This window comes from Dryas octopetala, chromosome 1 (assembly GCF_963921425.1).
Source record: "Dryas octopetala chromosome 1, drDryOcto1.1, whole genome shotgun sequence".
Classification (NCBI taxonomy): domain Eukaryota; kingdom Viridiplantae; phylum Streptophyta; class Magnoliopsida; order Rosales; family Rosaceae; genus Dryas; species Dryas octopetala.
Genome location: NC_141366.1, coordinates 4,296,396 through 4,317,688, shown reverse-complemented (window position 1 = coordinate 4,317,688; position 21,293 = coordinate 4,296,396). Strand labels below are relative to the sequence as shown.

At 36.2% G+C, this 21,293-nt stretch overlaps 4 protein-coding genes across 4 annotated transcripts; 2 read left to right on the top strand and 2 right to left on the bottom strand.

The window, feature by feature from the left end:
- Positions 1 to 1,715: 1,715 nt before the first annotated feature.
- LOC147296697 (laccase-17-like) lies at positions 1,716 to 5,195 on the bottom strand. Its single transcript, XM_086234758.1, has 6 exons — positions 4,282 to 5,195; positions 3,845 to 3,996; positions 3,520 to 3,764; positions 3,263 to 3,391; positions 2,171 to 3,145; positions 1,716 to 2,079 (listed from the first exon to the last, which is right to left on the bottom strand). Exons 1-6 carry the CDS (start codon positions 4,399 to 4,401, stop codon positions 1,949 to 1,951), a joined length of 1,752 nt encoding a protein of 583 aa, XP_086090884.1. The 5' UTR covers positions 4,402 to 5,195; the 3' UTR covers positions 1,716 to 1,948.
- A 1,220-nt stretch (positions 5,196 to 6,415) lies between these two features.
- LAC17 (laccase 17) lies at positions 6,416 to 9,151 on the bottom strand. The gene is made up of 6 exons (XM_086229278.1): positions 9,018 to 9,151; positions 8,526 to 8,677; positions 8,211 to 8,455; positions 7,954 to 8,082; positions 6,858 to 7,832; positions 6,416 to 6,767 (listed from the first exon to the last, which is right to left on the bottom strand). Exons 1-6 carry the CDS (start codon positions 9,135 to 9,137, stop codon positions 6,637 to 6,639), a joined length of 1,752 nt encoding a protein of 583 aa, XP_086085404.1. The 5' UTR covers positions 9,138 to 9,151; the 3' UTR covers positions 6,416 to 6,636.
- Positions 9,152 to 11,148: 1,997 nt separating this feature from the next.
- LOC147296695 (embryo-specific protein ATS3A-like) lies at positions 11,149 to 12,273 on the top strand. Its single transcript, XM_086229279.1, has 2 exons — positions 11,149 to 11,283; positions 11,498 to 12,273. Exons 1-2 carry the CDS (start codon positions 11,188 to 11,190, stop codon positions 11,990 to 11,992), a joined length of 591 nt encoding a protein of 196 aa, XP_086085405.1. The 5' UTR covers positions 11,149 to 11,187; the 3' UTR covers positions 11,993 to 12,273.
- Positions 12,274 to 19,624: 7,351 nt separating this feature from the next.
- LOC147296694 (WUSCHEL-related homeobox 3-like) lies at positions 19,625 to 20,799 on the top strand. Its single transcript, XM_086229545.1, has 2 exons — positions 19,625 to 20,101; positions 20,545 to 20,799. Exons 1-2 carry the CDS (start codon positions 19,625 to 19,627, stop codon positions 20,797 to 20,799), a joined length of 732 nt encoding a protein of 243 aa, XP_086085671.1.
- The last annotated feature ends 494 nt before the right edge of the window (positions 20,800 to 21,293 follow it).

Sequence of the window (21,293 nt, the reverse complement as noted above, 5' to 3'; positions counted from 1 at the left end):
TATGTTAACGTTGTGAAACTATACATCTAAACTATATTTTTAGTTTATTTTTATCTCAATATGGTCTAAATTTATAATCTAACAATACAATATTACCCCAAAAGTAAATGAAAAGATTTAACTGTTTAAGGGTTTAAATTTCGAAATTTTCGGCGAAATTTCGCCGAAAATTTCGATTTTTAAGGGTTCTGAAATTTTAACACCCCTTTGACCAAATTTCGGAAAATTTCGCCGAAATATTCGAAATTTCGCTAAATACCCAGCTGAAGCCAGTGAGGGACTGAGGAAGGAAGCGGAGACCAGAGGGAGGCTCGGGCAAGCGGAGACCAGAGGGAGAGAAGGGAGAAAGAGGCTCGCTGGCCTCGTCGCTGGCCGTCGCCGAAGGCAATAGATCGAAGAGAGAGAAGAGATCGGGGAGGGAAGGAGGAAAAGAAGGAGAAAAGAGGGAGAGAAGGAGGGAGGAGAAAGAGGGAGGAGAGAAGGTTTCGGCGTGGGTCTGGTGGCTGAGCAGTGGGAAAGAAGAAAGAGAATGGGTTTGGTGGCTGGGCAGTGGGAAAGAAGAAAGAGAGGCAGTGGAATGGTTTCTCAAGGGTAATACAAATCTGTGGTGGTAAACTTGAAGCTAGCTCTAGCCTCTAGGTTCATATTAAAAAGCTTAAAAAGCTTGGTTCACATCTATGTTGACTTTTTGCAATCACGTGCAGTGATATGATATATATGTGAACCCAATCTCTTGCTTCCAAAGGAAGAGAGACCAGAGATCGATGTAATCTTAGTTGTAATGTCAAAATTCAACAAAAGAAAATATTAGACATATAAAATTTGTAGGTTGAGTTTTCTTTATGTGGGTTTTAAATTGACTATTTAGTTTTAAATTGCATGTACCAAACATTTAAAAAATAAAAAAAAGAAAGGAGAGCTTTTGGGGCTATCTGGCTTCTGTTTTTTTAAAGTCTACTGTTGTATTATATGGTATTTGTGACAACCTCTTTTTTATAATTCAATCACTTACATGAAAATTACATGATTAGTTTTGTAAAAAGAAAGTTGTACATAACGATTATATGTAGAAATTTCTTATAAATAGGACTACTATTATATTAACAAGGGGATAAATATGAAAAAAAAAAAAAAAAACCCATGTATATCATTGTACACAACTTTTTTTTAATAATTCAACAAATTACATGGAAAATGTTGTATATGACAATAGTATGCCCGAATTTCTTACAAATAAGGCTACAAGCCTACTAGTATACACATTATAAAATATATAAAATTTAGTGTATATATTATAGAGTATATAGGATTTAGTAAATAGAGTATATAAGATTTAGTGTATAAATTATAGAATATAAAGAATATAATAATTTTATTTATTCATTATAATAATTTTATTTAATAGTATTTGTCTCCAGCGCGCATTATATTCATCACATATCACATGAAACCTACCATATAATTTGGTTTTTTCAATGTTTTTTATCAATATAGTAGATAATATGTTAAATAAACATATGGTAAAGTTTCATTCAAAATTTCCGTATTTTGATAACAATTTCCGTCGTTTCCATCGAATTTTTGTCGAAATTTAAAAATCTTCAAAATTTCCGTCAAAATTTTCATCGAAATTTTCATCGAAATTTTCTCGAAACCCGAAATTTTATTCCTTGACTGTACCACAGTTAAACAACAATAATCTGCTGGTAAATTTATTGGCCTCAGGGCTCTTACCTTATAATGTTTTTATGTTACAGATAATCAGATATCAATTATTATTGTCTCACTCTCTAACTTCCCTCAATTCTGCGTGAACAAAATGAAATTAGATTTGCTGAAACATTACTGGCCACCAGTCAAGCCAAAAAGGTACCAAAGAATAACAAATGGGTTACAAAATTCTTGGGACATGGAGTTTGTGGTCAGCTGAGTGAAACATTATGCATCATCAACATTTGGGAAGATCTGCTGGTGGAGGAAGCAACTTTTGATTGGAAAGTTTTCCATCTAACACCAACCAAGCCATCTTCAAGCCCCAGCTTGTATGAATCTCCAGGTGGCAATGCATGAACCACACACCTATTAACCAATTAATAGTCATTAATTAGTCCAAAGCTTCATACTAAATTAATTAATTAAATTGTATTGCTTTTAATTTCTTGAGATTTACCTGGGTTATCTGCTAGAAAACGAATGGCAACCCACCCACCATAGGACACACCCACAGTGTTTCTCTCAACAGGGTCAACCAGATTGAACTTTGCAGGGTCCTTATTTGGATCAAAGTTCCCAAACCCTTGACCCACAACAAAGAAATTAAACCCATGCAGATGCAGAGGATGGCTTTCAGCTCCAAGAATACTAGTGTCCTGCATAACCAACTCCACACTAGTGTTAAATGGAAGCACCACAAGCTTTGTCCCATTGCTCACCATGGTGTTATTCAGTGGGGTCCCTGTGTAGTTGAATGGGACGATAGGCCTGGTTGGGAAGTCAGAGGAGTAAACCCCATTTGATTGCCCAGAGAAGTGAGATTGGAGCAAGGCAGTGTTTGGCATTGCAAAAGAGATGTTATTAACTGAAGCAGCAAACATTGTCCCATTGGGTCCCTGACATGTTTGGTTTTGATGGCTACAAGGGTTTGTTCCAAGCCCTATTGTGAAGAAAAAGTGCTTATCAACCTTTTGGGGGACGTTAGCAGGGAATTGGGAACTGGCCAAGCTACGAAGTTTGTTGGCAAACTTTGTTGCAAACGACGTGTCCTTTAGAGCAGGGAGTAGGGGTTTGAAGAGTGGAAGCTTGTTCATTGAGAGAGTTGAGTGGTGGGTTTGGGATGAGGATTCATACTCTAAAATCCCAGCAAGAGTGGAGTTGTCAAATGTGCCTTGGCCAGTCACGTATGGCCTTGCAGTCATGAAAAATGTGGCATTTGGGAAATTGGGTTTGGTTTTGAGAAGAAGGTTTGTGGTCTGGCCTGGGGCAATGAGAATGGTGTGGGTGTCAAAGGGTTTGACATAAACGGCATCCGCTTCGACTACTTTGAGAGAGTGATTTGCAATGCTGAAGAAGAGCTCGTCATTCAGTGCAGCGTTGATTAGGCGCAAAAGGTATGTCTTCCCAGGCTGAACCTTTAGCTTGAATGCATCTGCCAACACAGCCATATAGACAAAATTATATGCATATTGAAGTGGTACTGAAACAAATTATAAATCATGAACATGTTTTTATGTGTATCATTTGATTTGCATTAGTTATTTGGTACCTTTGGCAGAACAGTTGTACAAGGGCCCTGGGAGTCCATTGATGGTATAAGCATCAGACACATTTGGCCCTCCACCAGTTTGCAAGGCCTGGCTAATAATTGCCTCAGGGTCTGCATTCCACCACTCTCCTGTGCATTTTAAGTATATATACAAATTGCATAGCTTTTGTTAGCATATAATAGTGATCAGAAAATTAAATACATATGCTTGATTAGTTACATTTGGACTGCTATATATATAGTGTAGTATTTATTACCAAAAATGATTGGGACCTCCTTGTAGGGTTTAGTGAATGGGTAAGGTACACCGCGCTTGGGAAGTATGATTAAGGGACCATAAACAGTTGATCTTAGCCATGATATGTGGGCATGCCACCAAAGAGTGCCTCTTTGGCCTACAATGGTGAAGTTGTAAACATAGCTCTGCCCACTTTGAATGGGACATTGGGTCACATATGCTGGCCCATCAGCCCACCCTGTTTGAAGTTGTCTAATGCCATGCCTGTATGTTCAAAGAAATTAATTAACATCCCAGTGTAGATTATATATTTGCAAACTTGTAGTTATTGGTTTAATGGTTACCAATGGATGGAGATGTTGTTTTGGACATGGTTGACCACTTTAATGAGGAGGCTATCACCCTCCCTGGCAAAAATTTGAGGCCCAGGAAACTGCCCATTTACTGTCACAATGCTCTTTGTGTGGCACAGTCTTGTCACATTTTGCAGTTTGATCTGCAAAATCATTCAAAAGTACTTTTAAAAAAGAAGACAATAATAAAGTAGTCCAAAAAGGTAAAGTGAGAAATGCAAACTTCGTAATTGTGACAAGATCAGCTCAGGGGGCAATGCTCGTTTGTCAAATATCTCACACTTATGTTGCTAAATTGTTGATTTATATCATATTTGAATATTATCTAAATTGACAGTTTCGTAACATAATATGTCAGACAAAACAAGTGTGTGTGTGTGTGTGAATATATGTATATGTATGCTCTGACTTTGTGACATTGCACATACATCAAACTTGTAGTGCCTGGTTATGCTTGCAAGAGCATGCTGAGGAATGAGACACAATGCCACGAAAGAGAGAAAAAGGAACCTAAGAAATGTTGGTGATGATAGAAGAGGAACACCCATTTTGCTATATCTCTCTTGGAAGAAAGCTAGCTAGTGAGAGAGGTATAGTTCTGATATGGGTGAAACTGAAGCTGCTCTGTTAGTGTGTGTTGAATGAAGCTTTTGGGTTCGTTTATATATAGAGTTGAGGAAAGAGTGTTTGGTCGATTAATTAGGTGGACATGGAAGTATGAAGTATAGTTTATAGAGGAGAAAACTAGAAGAGCCTCATGAATTGTGTATTTTAATAGGATGCAGTTGTTAGAACAACTTTAGAGTGGTGTCAAAGACAATCAATTCCTGTTGACCTCCTTTCCTTTCAAGTCCAACCTTTCGTAAGTATTTCCATGTCCTTGTGTATCTTTTGAACTCAAAATGGACGTGACTTTGACTTGTATAATACTTACTTCCAGGCTTAGCAACAACCATGAGGCTTAGCAACAACAACTATGAGTCTATGAGAAAAGGGAAAACTCATATATATCTATTTGCATGCTGTCAAGTGCATAGAAAAGTGAGGGAATAAATAAATTTAATTGTATCACCATGTCAGCCATCAAAACCATCTAAGATAGCAAACATAGCAACCACTCAGCAAGAGTACGTCACAGTAAAAGAAGTTTGATTAAAACCAACTCAACTAGACTCAGCCATTAGAGAATACAGCTGACAGCTTTCATGTAGAGATTGGTTAAACAGCAAGTAGTAGTTAATTAAAGTTGTTAAACCATGTAAAGCTGGTACTTAATGTATAAGAGGTTGATGTTATGTAATGTGTTACTGTTAATTGGAATCAGAAAATTATTTGCCTCAAGCACGCACAATCTCTCTACTTTCTCAGTAAACAAACATTGTCTTACTTGATTTTCTGCTTTGTATCTAGGCTCAATGCTTCACAGCTTATATCCTTAACCAAGGATGAATCTCATCGTCTTCAACTTGTAATTTTTTTCAAAAGTTGGTTTTTGAGATGGAGAACATCAGATCTAGTTCGACTACACAATCTTCTGGCTCAACAAGTGCTCACTACCTTGTGAATGTTGTACCAGTAAAGCTCAAAATGATCACTATCTTCTATGGAAGAATATATGTTTACCAATCCTGGATTCATATGACTTTCTTGGTTTAATTGAGGATACAGATCAAGCTCCAGTTAAGTTCTTGTTTCATAGTGATGCCTTTAATTTGTCGCTTGGTCAAAACGTGATAAGAACTGTCTGATATGTATTCAAGGTTCATTGTACGTTTAAGGAAATTTTAGCTTATGCTGTTGGAGCTGGAACTTCAGGTAATTTGTGGTTAAATCTGGAAAGGAGATTCTCAACAAAAATAAATAAATAAATAAATACAGTCAAAGCTTCAATCTGTATATAAGGGATCACATGACTTATTACGCAAATTTTTGGCTGCTTCTGGAACTTCCTTACTTATGAGGAAATTATTTGCACGGGCATGTCCTTGCAGATGCAATAATCCAGTTTCACCAAATTTGCAGTGCTAAGATGTCAAATTTTCATAAGGGAAATATAAACTTTCTATTTAGAAATACAAGAGAGATCATATTTGTGATTATATGGTGTGACAATTGATGTGCCAATTAATAATTTAATGAGTATGCATTGTTAGCTTGATATACATTGTTGTTCAAATTTTTGCAGTTTAAGATTTTACAATTTAATTGTTGTCTAATCTAGTATAAGAAAGTTTGTTTCTCCAAGGTCATGGACATCCAATTCATGTTTTTTCCCTTGAGAGATTGTCTTTCCCATGCATAAATGCTTTATCTTTGGGCTGGATGGTTTCTCTACTGGAAAATTTGGAATACTCGTGCAAAGACAAGCCTAACGAAACGAATTAACCATTCGCCATAACTTTATCATTTTATAACAGAGATAATATAGCTAGCTGCAGCCCACTTTTAATTTCTTTTACTTCCAAGAAATGAAAAGAAGAGCATTAATAATCTGCTTGTAACATTATTGAATTTGAGGCCTCTTACATTAAGATATATTTGAATGTTACAGAGATCAAATTTTCTTATTGTCATTGTCCCACTCTTTAATTTACTTTAACTCAACTTTGCATAAAAAAAGAAAAAGAAAAAAGAAATTAGAATACTGAAACATTACTGGCCACCAATCAAGCCAAAAAGGTACCAAAGAATAACAAATGGGTTACAAAAATCTTGGGACATGGGGTTGTGGTCAGAGGAAATAGAAGTGTGATCTGATGAGTGAAACATGCATGAATGCATCATCAACATTTGGGAAGATCTGCTGGTGGAGGAAGCAACTTTTGATTGGGAAGCTTTCCATCTAAGACCACCCAAGCCATCTTCAAGCCCCAACTGGTGTGGATCTCCAAGTGGCAATGCATGAACCACACACCTATTAATCAATGAAATAAAAAGTCAGTAATTAGTCTAAAGCTTCATACAAAATTAATTAAATTGTACTGCTCTTAATTTCTTGACTTACCTGGGTTATCTGCTAGAAAACGAATAGCAACCCACCCACCAGAGGGTACCCCCACAGTGTTTCTCTCAACAGGGTCAACCAGATTGAACTTTTTAGGGTCCTTATTCGGGTCAAAGTTCCCAAACCCTTGACCCACAACAAAGAAATTGAACCCATGCAGATGCAGAGGATGGCTTTCAGCCCCAAGAATACTAGTGTCCTGGATCACCAACTCCACACTAGTGTTATATGGAATCACCACAAGCTTTGTCCCATTGCTCACCATGGTGTTATTCAGTGGGGTCCCTGTATAGTTGAATGGGACTATAGGCCTGGTTGGGAAGTCAGGGGAGTAAACTCCATTTGATTGCCCAGAGAAGTGGGATTGGAGCAAGGCAGTGTTTGGCATTGCAAAAGAGATGTTATTAACTGAAGCAGCAAACATTGTCCCATTGGGTCCCTGGCATGTTTGGTTTTGATGGCTACAAGGGTTTGTCCCAAGCCCTATTGTGAAGAAAAAGTGCTTATCAACCTTTTGGGGGACATTAGCAGGGAATTGGGAACTGGCCAAGCTACGAAGTTTGTTGGCAAACTTTGTTGCAAACGACGTGTCGTTTAGAGCAGGGAGGAGGGGTTTGAAGAGTGGAAGCTTGTTCATTGAGAGAGTTGAGTGGTGGGTTTTGGATGGGGATTCATACTCTAAAATCCCAGCAAGAGTGGAGTTGTCAAATGTGCCTTGGCCAGTCACGTATGGCCTTGCAGTCATGAAAAATGTGGCATTTGGGAAATTGGGTTTGGTTTTGAGAAGAAGGTTTGTGGTCTGGCCTGGGGCAATGAGAACGGTTTGGGAGTCAAAGGGTTTGACATAAACGGCATCCGCTTCGACTACTTTGAGAGAGTGATTTGCAATGCTGAAGAAGAGCTCGTCATTCAGTGCAGCGTTGATTAGGCGCAAAAGGTATGTCTTCCCAGGCTGAACCTTTAGCTTGAATGCGTCTGCCAACACAGCCATATAGACAAAATTATATGCATATTGAAGTGGTACTGCATCAAATTAATTATAAATCATGAACATGTTTTTATGTGTATCATTTGATTTGCATTAGTTATTTGGTACCTTTGGCAGAACAGTTGTACAAGGGCCCCGGGAGTCCATTGATGGTATAAGCATCAGACACATTTGGCCCTCCACCAGTTTGCAAGGCCTGGCTAATAATTGCCTCAGGGTCTGCATTCCACCACTCTCCTGTGCATTTTAAGTATATATAAAAATTGCATAGCTTTTGTTAGCATATAATAGTGATCAGAAAATTAAATACATATGCTTGATTAGTTACATTTGGACTGCTATATATATAGTGTAGTATTTATTACCAAAAATGATTGGGACCTCCTTGTAGGGTTTAGTGAATGGGTAAGGTACACCACGCTTGGGAAGTATGATTAAGGGACCATAAACAGTTGATCTTAGCCATGATATGTGGGCATGCCACCAAAGAGTGCCTCTTTGGCCTACAATGGTGAAGTTGTACACATAGCTCTGCCCACTTTGAATGGGACATTGGGTCACATATGCTGGCCCATCAGCCCACCCTGTTTGAAGCTGTCTAATGCCATGCCTGCAGGTTCAAAGAAAATTAGTTTACATCCCAATTTAGATTATATAATAGTTGTTAAGTTAATGGTTACCAATGGATGGAGATGTTGTTTTGGACATGGTTGGTCACTTTAATGAGGAGGCGATCACCCTCCCTAGCAACAATTCGAGGCCCAGGAAACTGCCCGTTTACTGTCACAATGCTCTTTGTGTGGCACAGTCTTGTCACATTTTGCAGTTTGATCTGCAAAATAATTGGAAAAGTACTGTTAAAAGAAGACAATAATAAAGAAGTCCAAAAAGAAATGTGAGAAACTCAAAACTTCATAATTGTACGTGACAATATTAGTTTAGGGGTAATGCTCGCTTGTTAGATATCTCACATTCATGTATGCTGTTAACTTGTCTATAACACGTGTGTGTGTGTGTGTGTGTGTTAACTTCATAATTGTGACAATATTAGCTTAGGGGTAATGCTCGTTTGTTAGATATCTAGCTCACATCCATGTATGCTGTTAACTTGTCTATAACATGTGTGTGTGTGTGCGCGCGCGCGCTTTGAGGCTTTGTGGCATTGAACATACATCAAACTTGTAGTGCCTGGTTATGCTTGCAAGAGCATGCTGAGGAATGAGACACAATGCCGTGAAAGAGAGAAAAAGGAGCCTAAGAAATGCTGGTGATGAAAGAAGAGGAAAACCCATTTTGGTATATCTCTCTTTTTGCTTTTTGGAAGAAAGTAGCTTGTGAGAGAGATATTTCTGATATGGGTGGAAACTGAAGCTGCTGTTTCAGTGTGTGTTGAAGGAAGCTTTTGGGTTTGTTTATATATAGAGGTGAGAAAAGAGTGTTTGGTCGATTAATTAGGTGGACATGGAAATATGAATAATAGTTTATAGAGGAGAAAACTACAAGGGCTTCATGAATTGGGTATTTTAATAGGATGTGGTTGTTAGAACAGCTTTAGAGTGGTGTCAAAGACAATCAATTTCTGTTGACCTCCTTTCCTTTCAAGTCCAACCTTTCCTAAGTATTTCCACGTCCTTGTGTATCTTTTGAACTCAAAATGGACGTGACTTTGACTTGTATAATACTTTCCAGGCTTAGCAACAACTATGAGTCTATGAGAAAAGGGAAAATTCATATACAACTACTCTTTGCATGCTGTCAAGTACAGTGAAAAGTGAGGGAATTAATGAATTATGAGGAAATTATTTGCACCAGCCATGATCCTGCACATACAATGCCACAAAATATGAAAGAAAGTTAAGCCAAATTTCAGCCAATCGATAACTTAAGTAGAAACTCAAATTGTACACCGAGTGGTCGGTGAATCATCGGCTGCTTGCAGATGCGTGTGCATTTGCTTGTGCATTTGCAAGCAAAATCCTGCATCTCCAAGCAAAACCATGCATCTCCAAGCAAAAAAGGATGCATCTCCAAGCAAAAAAATGCATTTGCATGCACCGAGTTCTCGGTAGGCTTTCGAGCCCTTAGTGCCATGCTGAGCGCTCGGTAGTGTAATTTTTTGGCTCCGCGTCTGCATATATACATGGACAGATTGAACTGAAACTTAATTTTTTATTTGGTTGGGTTTTCAGTTAATAATCTTTCAAAAATTGAGTTTATAAGTAATTTGTTATTAGTTCATTTTATACATATTCATTTCTAATAAGGGAGAAATCTTCCCCTTACTTTTCTAATGTATTTAACGTAATTGAAGACTTGAAGCGAAGGTTAACAGATGACATTTGTCCACTGCATGCACCTTTGTCAGTCGTTAATCTTATTAGTGACAACTGACTAAGCAGATTACAGGTTGCTATGGAGCTGTCGTAGTCCCCAATCAGAATTTGATTATGATGTTGGGAGAAGATTGAATATCACATATTCTCCAGTACGTGTTCATACAAATAGAAATCAAAATAGAAGGATGAAATTAAAGATTGAGCTGTAGTTGCACCTACTGCTCTCCTTACTGTGTACTCTCCTTTGACGTGTGATCAGACATGCTCAAGCACATAGGAGCTTCATTAGATGTCACAAGTTGACAGGTAAATGTATCAAACTTCATTCTCATTCTCTCTTGTATTTTTTATATATATACATAGTTGTCCTTTTTTCTTTTCTTTTCGAGCCCTTTTCTTTTCTTGTATTATATATAAATATTTTTTTCTTGTTCTTAATTAACAATATTAATATTTATTACTAATAATAATAATAATAACAATTATTATTATCATTCAAGTTTTTTATAAGAAGTATCTCATTACTTCTTAATTTCACATGTTAGTAGCCCATGTCTTTTCGCTCCTCATATTACACTGATATTGTCCCCAACTTAATCACTTGAATGCGTAAAGTGTGAGGTGTTGCACAAAGATATAAAAATCCCAAATTAGTCACCTTTTACCTTTTAGTGTGAACTGTATCAAGATATAAGTTAAGGATATTAGCACTAATAAAAGATGCTTTGCTCTAATAGCCGGGAAATCAACCCTGATAAAGCAGATGGTATAAGTAAAAGTGAAGGAACCTCCTCCACATATATGTTTAATTGTACACAAAAGTGGAAGAGTATATATATATATATAAAGCTTATTAAGAATATACCTTTTTAAGTATGCCAAGGAAAGAATGAAGCTTTAGAGCTTTCAGTGAGTCTATAAATCGCATACATAGATAAATACGAACATATATGATACTTGGGTTGTTGGGGCAATGATTTTATGTGTTTGAGAGCTCAAAAGGACAATGACAACAAAGAATTTTAGAGGATCCTTCTTAACATGCTGTGTGGTTTTGCTTGCTTTGTTTGCCGGAACTGAAAGTATGGCACCAAAAAAGAAGGTGATCATATATTTATTTTTTTTATGAAACAGAAAAGAAAAAAGGTGATCATGAACTTACTAGCCACATATATGTTGATATTTTGTGCATATCATATAAAATCATAAATGTGATTAGTAATGTGGTCAGTAAATACAATACATATTTAACATTATTCTTTGGAATGTTATTTCCTCTAACTCCTTGAAAAATCATATCGCTTTGCACATTGCAGGAAAATTGTACCTACGCAGTTACAGTTGAAACAACATGCACCAAAGGTGCTGAAACCTCAAACCACATCAGCCTAAGATTTGGTGACACAAATTCTAATGACATTGTGGTGAGGCACCTCAACTCCAAGCACAAAAGAAGGTTGGATCCAATAGAGCCTGATGTCCTTGACGATGTGCCTAGAAAACCATTCCAAGCTTGCGTGGTGGATCAGTTCCAAGTGAAGGGTCAATGTGTGGACTCACCCATCTGCTACCTCTATCTCAAATTGGCAGGCACTGATGATTGGAGACCTGGTTTTGCTCAGGTCCATGTTTTGGAGGGGTCTCACTCTCATCTCAGCTCTGATTACTTCTACTTTCGCCGGTACCTGCCTCGCCGTGCTTGGCATGGTTTTGATGTGTGTGACAAGGAGGTCACTCCCTTTGGGATCAAACACAAGAGGAAAGTGTTTGTAAAGAAACCTATGAGAAAATTATCAGTGCATCAAAACTAAGTCACAGAAATACCTGTCTTGTAAAGAAATGCAATACTGCTGCATGATGTTGGGATTCAAAAATTTAAGATTTGCTTTATTTTCTCTGGCATTATGAGACTTTTCCCCTATTGTGAAAAGGCATAGATTATAGGTACCACCACAAATTCTGTTGTAACTTAGTATTTATGAATTAATTGAAAGGATCTCTGAAAGTCAGATAAGAACAGTATAATTAGGCCGTGTACAGCAGATTTAATTAAGTCTCTTGGCCTTACTTATCAAACTTACTACTTATCAGATTTTCCAGAACCCTATGTTACCTTTGGAAGATAAAAGAAGCAAAATCTGGAATACCAGACCACATTAATTTTTCCACTCGTACAATTATATATGTATTATGTACTGAAAAGATTAATTCTTATCCCACCACTATCTTTTGGCACGGACTTTTTAATAATTTTAACTTTTGAGGTCCACTAATTGTCAAATGCTAAGATATTGAGTTTAAAATTTCAATCAACATTTCTCGTATTTCGAAATTTGTTAAAAAATGAACGGTTTCAATTTTATTAATTTCATTTTGCGGTATGTTTTCATAATTGAAACCGTTCTTTTTTTATATTATTATTTGAAGATCATATATTTATGTATCAATTAAATCGAAAATCTTTTAGTCATGTAATCGTTATTAAATAAACAAACAGTTAATCAAACAGTTATCAAACAATTAATGAATCAAACTAAATTAGAAATCATTTAATTATATAACTGTCATCAAATAAAAAACAATCTATTAATAGGCCTCTTTTCTTGTTTGTTTCTTTTTTTCAAGCATTATTAATATGTATTTTTTTAATCAAACAATATTATGGGAGGGTAAATTAAATTCAGACTCTCAAGTTGGTCACTAAAACTACAAACTTCAACAATGAATAGATTTTTTCTTAATAATGCAAACAATAATGCTAGTTGTCCCACATTTTTTTTCCCACATTTGTATCCCACCTGATGTGTCATTACTTTACTGGAAGGACATTTCCTTTTTCTTTTTTAGGTTTTATTTTTTAATTTTTAGTGTCCAATGTATGAATGTCATGTAAGATGGTATGAAATTGTGGTATAAAAATGTAGTAAGTGTAGCATTACTGTAATGCAAAATAGTAGACCAAGTAACAATTATGATCTTTTATTCTTTTTATGTTTTATATATAAAAAAGAGATTCATTTTAATTTTCACACAAAGCCCTCTTAGTTTTAGCATCAACTATTCAGCTATGGAAATAAGTGAGACAAAGCTTCATTAGCTAAATTTTATGAGAAAAATGGTACCTACTTTTCTTTTTTTACTTATATTTTATAATTTTCATTCCACAATAGTTTCATAATCAGAATAGGAAAAAATAGTTTGCATTCTGAAAAAATCTAGGCATACATTCCAAAACCAATTGACAATAAAAATAGTAGCTCAAACTTTTATAAGTCACTAGGTAAAGCCTCACATTTTCAATGTGAAATCTTTTTCTCAACACATCCTCGCATGTGCATCACTTAAGCCTAACACATAGACAATTTATATTGGATAACGTGAGAGCACGTGTGGCCGTTGACTGGGTTTAACATATGGATAGCCTACTCTAATACTATGAAAAAATCTAGGCACTCATCCCAAAATTAATTAGCAATAAAAAAAGAACAATACTTGGGTCACCCCTTGGGGGTATCTCAAGGTCACCACACCCTCCCAAATTCTGATTTCGGCAATGCCAACGCATGATCGGAACCGTTCACTTTTTAGATCACCTATTATAGATATTCTTTACAAAAAATTAACTCAATTGGAAATCGTTTGGGTATATAACTAATGTTGATTAAATAAATAAAAAATCAACAGTTTGGTAAAAAAATTACTCTTTAATTGAAAATCATATATTTTTTCTATTTAATTAACAACAGTTATATAATCAAACGATTTCCGATTGATTTGATTTTTTACAGAAATGATCTATAATATGTGATTTAAAAAGTGAACGGTTCTGATCATACACCGACATTACCAAAATTAAAATTTGAATGAGTGAGATGACTTTGAGGTACCCTAAAGGGTGACCAAATATTATTCTACAAAAAATAGCTCAAACCCTTATATAGTATTATACAGATCCTCACATTTTTAGTGTGAAATTTTTGTCTCAACGCATTTCTCACTTTATAATAGTTAAATTGAACTCACATGGTCCCAAAAGATGACCCACCACAAGAGTATCATTGGTGCGCGCTGGAATAAAAGTCAAATAAAGATTCTTGGGGTGGCCTATTTTGACCAAACAGACACCACGGCGTCTTGTCTTCTCCCAAATATGACGTACCTATGTGCCCATTTTGTTCACTACCTTACTCAATCAAGGCCAGTGTCAGCAGATTTGGACAATCGCCCTTAACCCACCTCTCTCTCTCTCACAGATCTATACCACTTCACTGCCCTATTGAAATATTTGAAGGTCCATCTTAAGATTGGAGCCTAGCTGATGTGCCTTAAGAATTTCCTAAAAAAGAAGAGATCATTATCTTCTGTAAATTAGATGTGTGATTGTGTGTTTTTTTCTTGAGTCTAAGAGAGTCCTTTTTTTTTTTTTTTTTTCTTAAATCGAATAAAAAGGGCACCCTTGTCGGCTTAGATTGTGCTCTCCAAATGCCATATATATGCATTTCCACTACAAAATGCATTTTTATTAACTTTGGTGACGAAATGATGAACAAATGATGAGGCTGAGGAGACAATGATATGACCGAATGCTGCAGCTAGCTACAAGAAACAGGCCGGTGTCGAGTCACTATTCTCATCACTGCATATATGTACTGATTATCCATGCAAGACCAAGACTTGATCGATGATCGAGCTAGCTAGCTTAGCTAGCTTTATATAATTAGTTAATTACCATAAATAAACAAATGTAAAAGCCCATCAACTTTGATCAGACACAGACAAGCTTGTCAATCTTTGATGACTGTTTTGCTTTGGATGAAGAGTGACTAGACAGTCCAGTTAACTAGTTAAGCCCTCAAATCAATGGAATTGGGTGCAATGATCTTATTGGACAACTGATCAGTATGGAAACATTTCTAATTGTACTTAATACTAAATGAGGTGTACACATACGTAGACCCTTCACTACTGTACGTGCATGGTAGCCTTTACACACCACATTTATTTGTTTTTCTCGATTCCCACCCAGTCCTCCAACATTAATTGATGAAATTACTGAAATGCCCAAAGTCTATCTCTGGCAAATTAGTATCTTCTTGCGTGAGCTCATGTCCTTGTATTTGCTTTTTTGATAAGAATCTAACTGCAACGGATGCTTTAATATAGTTCAGAAATTAATGTGATCATATTGGTGTTTGCACAATGATCTCACTACTCGATATTCATTTTGCCTATTGTACAATATTAAGTGAATAAAGGTTTTTCAGGTGTCTTATTGGGTGTGCAACTCGCCCGCGCGTGGATCCTCTTGGGCCAATTATTAAGGTGTTTCTAATTCCATTGAAAATGCTATAAAATCTTGGCCAAAAATAAAAAGCTATAAAATAATTACCAAAATAAAAGAAAATGCTATAACAATATAAACGTGACACTTGCAATTAAATTTCACAACTTCCATAAACAAATGAATGGAATTTGATCAATATTCAAATATTTGTATGCACATTTTGAAAAATCTAGTCTAGCATGTTTGTACTAGTTTTTTTCTTTCTGTCCCACAGTTAGAATTTATACTAGCCATGACCATGTTTAATATCTTGTTTGAATTGAAAAAGCACGAAGTTTGATAGAATTTGAAAATTAAAAAGAAACATATTTGCCCTTTTTTATGGAGAAATTACACCCAATATATATATATATATATTTTTGAGTTGGCTAACTCTAGCCTGGGTTATGACCCCAAAAAAATTAAAAAACTTTAGTCTAGGTTGTTGAGAATAATGTGGAGCAATGTTTCACATTGGAAAACTAGAGTTTAATATATGTGTTTATAAGTCTTGGGCCTCTCCACCCATTGCTAATTGGTTTTGGGTTGGATGCTCTAATTATCATGGTATCAAAGCTTGGTTATCCGCGTGTAAGACTCAACGGCCACACGTGCTCCTAAGGCTCAAAAATCTTGTCACACGTGCGGGGGCGTGTTGAGAGTAATGTAGAGCAATGTCCCGCATCGGAAAACTAGAGCTTAACATATGTGCTTATAAATTTTGGGCCTCTCCACCCATTGCCAATTGGTTTTGGATTGGATGCCCTACTTCTATCATGGTATCAGAGCTTGGTTATCCGCGTGTAAGGCCCAACGGCCACACGTGCTCCCACGTCACCCAATATAATTTGTTCACGTGTAAGACTCAAAAATCTCGTCACACGTGCGAGAGAGTGTTGAGAGTAATGTGAAGCAATGTCCCACATCGAAAAACTAAAGTTTAATATATGTGCTTATAAGAGTCTCTCTACCCATTGCTAATTGGTTTTGGGTTGAATGCTCTAATTCTATCATGGGTTAGCTAATAGAAAAAAAAATATATATCTTAACTAAATTTTATAACCCACAAGTGGTAGCCATCATCTCTAACCCACTTTCTAGACCCCAACCTCTAATTCGATCCCTTTAAGATTCAGTCACCTCAATTTTTAATCCGGCCGGCTTGACCATTACCCCCCTTTATGTTTTCGTATCGGGCTATATCTGGTATTGTAGCATATGATCATATCTATATTTCCCTTAAAAGAGACAGTGACTTGACTATGTCTTGAGGCTTGCACAATGGCGTGAAGTGAATGAAAGAGTGAGACAGATCGAGTTGAGGGAGATAGAGACGTGGGAGAGATCTTACTCCGGCCAAGAAGAAAGAAGGTACGATGGGGTCTTAATAATTTTCTGAAAGACATATTTAAGCATGAATGGAAGGCATTAATTACTCTCCTCTAAGTAGGGTCCATGCATTGTCCTACAAAATGGGGAATGGCAAATATATAATCGAAGAGGATTGGGTCTTTGACTCAAAGCCTTGAGGATAATTGGAATTGGAAGTAGGTTAATCTAAACTCACATATTTTTTGTCAGACGATAAAAAATCATTTAGATAAATTTTTTTTTTTTACGTAATTACAGTATCAGACATTTCACATTATTTATGAACAATATTAATGATGACATGAAGTACGTGCACTTAAACACAACCAAATTGTTTACTTTTTGATGACTATTAAAAACAGATGAATATTGGATAAATGCATTAAGGGTGGAGATTAGGGGAATGTTGTCAGAGTGAAGTAGTCAAAAAAAGACACGGCATTCAAAGCTAGCTGCATGCATGCATTTATGAATTTTGTATGTCTGCTTCCATGTGCGAAAGCTTACGTTTTCCACAGTCTTGAAAATTGTCGGTTAATGGTAGTTGAATCTGTTTGGGGTACCGAAAGCAAATCTCATGTCAACAGGGATCCATCCATTCACATTAATTACACGTAGGGGTGGGTCGGTGTCGGTAATTGACCCCAACCGACAGCAACAGAAGCTCTTAAGACGGACCGCTGCCGAACCATTTCCAGTTGTTTACCGACTCTTTGGGTTCGGTTGGGCTTGGAAGGGTCGCGGTTTGGTTCAGAGTTTTGGACTTTTGAGGGGGGCGGTGTCCAAGCCATTTCCGACGCCGACAATGGCAGGGTTCAGTTGGACCACCAAAATCGACTTTCACCAAATAATGATTGAACCGATCAGTTCGGAGTCAGTTCAAAATCGATTCGGTGCAGTTTTTCGATTGAAAATGCTAGCCTTAATTACACATATGGGCAATATCTCAAGATCAAAGAATGAATTTAGAAATGATTAATTGAAAACTATACAAGAGGGACCTTCTAAGGATTAATTGTTTATATAGAAAATTAGGGAAATCCCCTTAAATTTATATTTCTTCCATTAAAACCCACATATATTTTTTTTTCATATATTAATTCCTTTGACTAGTTTCCAACTCATCTACTCTCCACACACACATGTGTGTGTGTATATATATATATATATATATATATATTTCTTTGTGTTTTTTAAAAATTCAGATATTGTAAATCACTTTGATGCCCTCAACCCTATGTTGACGTTTTTTTTTATTATTCGACTCTTAACTGCATGCTATTATTACTTCATAAATCTTTGGTGTTTTTAATGCTCATAATTCATTGTTTGGACTTTTATTTTTTCTGAATTTCAAATATGAATTTTTCATAAACTTTTAAACAATCTACACTAATAAAATTAGAATTATGTAATAAGTAGAAATCTACATAATATACTTCAACACACCTAAACCATAAAATTTCAAGGAATATATATAATGAACCTACACAATAAACAAGTAAATAACCTACAACAATAAAGGAACAAACATTTGTGTAAAAAGAAAAAAACTAAGGAACCTACTTGAATTATTCAATAAGCTAGGAACCTACATTTAATGAAAATACAATAGCTAATACACCTCCAACAGACCAAAAAAAAAACCTACAACATAAAAACTCACATATCTCCAATATATATATATATATATATATATAAACTCACATATCTATTACTTTCTATATACATTTAAATATGAACAACCATAATTCTAGTACTTTAATGATTCCCTATAGTTTAATATATGATTTGTGGAAGAGAGAAATCTGAAATTATGAACATTAATTACATAATGGTAAAATTTGTAAATAATAGGAAACCCATGAATTATTATTATCTTACGTGGCGTACAATTTTGAATATGAGCTTTAGCTATTAAAATAAAAAGCTAATAGTGTTAGACTATAAAAAATTAGTTCAAAGGCTAATATCTTAATGTCCCTTGTTTATCTTTATAACTATGACAAACTCAATTATGTTAAACACTCTATTCTAAAATAGTTGCAAAACAATTTTTGTGTTAGTTATGAACACATGGCACTACGTTGGCACCATGTAGGTACCTGAGGTCATTTTTATCTTTTTATTTTGGACTTCAATTGATAATTAACACGAAAATGCCCTCATTTACTTGCAAGTTGATAAGTACGTACTGTGATCCACCATGACGCGCTCTGTTGTAAAGCTGATGGAATAGTCGAGGCAATTATCTTCAGCTTCAGAATCCAACTTACTTGGTGCATGTGTCTTATTCGTTCTGTGTGCAAAGTTAAATTATATGGTGATGATGACATAATCATCATTCAAAGTACCCCATACCATGGCCCCTAGCTAGCTCCCTCATTACTGCTCCTCTCTCTCTCTCTCTCTCTCTCTCTCTCTCTCTGAGTACTGATCAGTGCATCATGTGTGTAATTTTTGCAAGGACTGAAACCTACACTCCTTGAATGCCCCTCTCAGGGAAGCATCACCATGACACCTGCACTGGTACTACTAGTAGTACCCACTATTCTCTTTTAACCCCCACACTCTTTTTTCTCTCTGCCCCTCTCTACTCACTGTTTCTTTCTCTTTGTCTCTCTATTTATACCTAGCTTTCCCTTCCAACCAACCCCAATTCACTTACTCTTAGCTAGTGCTATATAGACCACCCACTAGGTAATTCATTCCAATTTCAATTAATTCAAATTTCATAGAATTAATTGAAATGTCTCCTGCAGCCAATTCTTCTTCTTCATCATCATCATCAAGTTCAAGATGGTGCCCAACCCCAGAGCAACTGATGATCCTGGAAGAGATGTACAGGGCTGGAGTGAGAACTCCCAATGCTGCCCAAATCCAACACATCACTGCCCAGCTCTCCTTCTATGGCAAGATTGAAGGCAAGAATGTCTTCTACTGGTTTCAAAACCACAAGGCCAGGGACAGACAGAAGCTTAGGAGGAAGCTTTGCAAGCAACTCCAGCAACAGCAACAGCAACAGCAACAGCAGCTGCTATATCATCACCATCATAATAATTATCATCATTTTCATTATTATCACCATCACCAGCAGCAGCAGCACAGCCTTCTTGGCTACTTTCATGAGGCCCCTCCTCCTCCTCCTCCTCTTCCTGCTTCTTCTGCTCTTCAGCAACTTTCTTGTCATCATCATAACCCATCACACGCCTTTCTTCCTCAGGTTGTATATATATACTCCTCTCTCTTACTTTCTTTTTCTTTTACAAAATGATCGATGAGACACTCTATTAGTGGAAAAAGAGAATATTCTTCCTAATTTCCTTTTTATATATAAGGAAAAAAATTTATTAGCGAGTAATATTACGTTGTTACACTATCCATTTTATACCACTAATGCCATTAATCAATTAACTAAACTCTTATTTTATTGTATAATTTGTATTGAAGATCTAATAAAATAACATGTCATATATATATTGGAAAAGAAAACAGAGAGATTAGTAAGACAAGGCTAGAGTATGCATATTCTAACCGGAAGAATGACAAATACAGAATAATTAATTTGTTTCATTTTGTTGCTCATTTTCACAGTTGATGCTGCCCATTTGCATATATATATATATTCATTGTTGTTGGGGTCGAATTTGTATGTTTTGGCATATATAGGTGGGAGTTGAAGATGCATTGATGAAGTACACGTGGAAGGTGGAAATCCCAGCTGCAGAGAGAGTGGAGATGGAGAAGCCCGTGATGAGTATGCACGGCCGTGATTGGATGATGATGATGGATGTGGGTCACTCACCACCAAGTTGTAGTAGTACTATATCATCAACTACTAGACCCCCCCTCAAGACCCTTCAGCTCTTCCCTATCACTGCCACTAATCTCAAAGAAGAATGCACACCAACACCTTCCAAGTAAAACCCAACCAACTGCATGCATATATGCCTCTCTCTCTCTCTAGTCTCTCTCTCATGTTAATTATGCTATATAGCTAGCTAGGTAGACTTCAAATGTTGTGTCTGTAACTTGTTTAGTTTCTTGGTTTCTGTTAAGTCTACAGTTCTGGGCTAAGATGTGAAAGATCTCAATTGTCTAATGAGTAAGAAGTTCTGGGTCCTATAGTTCAGTTGCTATCACCTATTTAATGAAAAAATATATATGCCTTATACCTAACCTTTCCAAATAAAAATAAAAAGAGAAGAGCCACTACTATTTGCAGTACTGTAGATTGCAGTAATATTGAAAAAGTGTTGTATTTCTTTGTTCTAATTCTTAGCTTGTCTCTTATGTAGCTTAAAGCTGCCATAATAAGTACTTGAAGGAGTACTACTCGTGTATATGTAGTCGCGTAGAAATCAGCTTTTTCTGTATTTACTTGGTCTTGGACCTTTCGAACAAGTCAATGCATTATT

What these genes read in the sequence shown, in the direction of transcription:
- LAC17 (XM_086229278.1), bottom strand. Translation starts at nt 9,137, where the DNA reads ATGGGTTTTCCTCTTCTTTCATCACCAGCATTTCTTAGGCTCCTTTTT. An exon ending in CCAGGCACTACAAGTTTGAT is followed by an intron (nt 8,678 to 9,017) that starts GTATGTTCAATG and finishes ATTATTTTGCAG; the next exon opens with ATCAAACTGCAAAATGTGAC. An exon ending in GTACAACTGTTCTGCCAAAG is followed by an intron (nt 7,833 to 7,953) that starts GTACCAAATAAC and finishes CTGTGTTGGCAG; the next exon opens with ACGCATTCAAGCTAAAGGTT.
- LOC147296697 (XM_086234758.1), bottom strand. Translation starts at nt 4,401, where the DNA reads ATGGGTGTTCCTCTTCTATCATCACCAACATTTCTTAGGTTCCTTTTT. An exon ending in CCAGGCACTACAAGTTTGAT is followed by an intron (nt 3,997 to 4,281) that starts GTATGTGCAATG and finishes ATGATTTTGCAG; the next exon opens with ATCAAACTGCAAAATGTGAC. An exon ending in TTTTCTAGCAGATAACCCAG is followed by an intron (nt 2,080 to 2,170) that starts GTAAATCTCAAG and finishes ATTGGTTAATAG; the next exon opens with GTGTGTGGTTCATGCATTGC.
- LOC147296694 (XM_086229545.1), top strand. Translation starts at nt 19,625, where the DNA reads ATGTCTCCTGCAGCCAATTCTTCTTCTTCATCATCATCATCAAGTTCA. An exon ending in ACGCCTTTCTTCCTCAGGTT is followed by an intron (nt 20,102 to 20,544) that starts GTATATATATAC and finishes TGGCATATATAG; the next exon opens with GTGGGAGTTGAAGATGCATT.
- LOC147296695 (XM_086229279.1), top strand. Translation starts at nt 11,188, where the DNA reads ATGACAACAAAGAATTTTAGAGGATCCTTCTTAACATGCTGTGTGGTT. An exon ending in GTATGGCACCAAAAAAGAAG is followed by an intron (nt 11,284 to 11,497) that starts GTGATCATATAT and finishes TGCACATTGCAG; the next exon opens with GAAAATTGTACCTACGCAGT.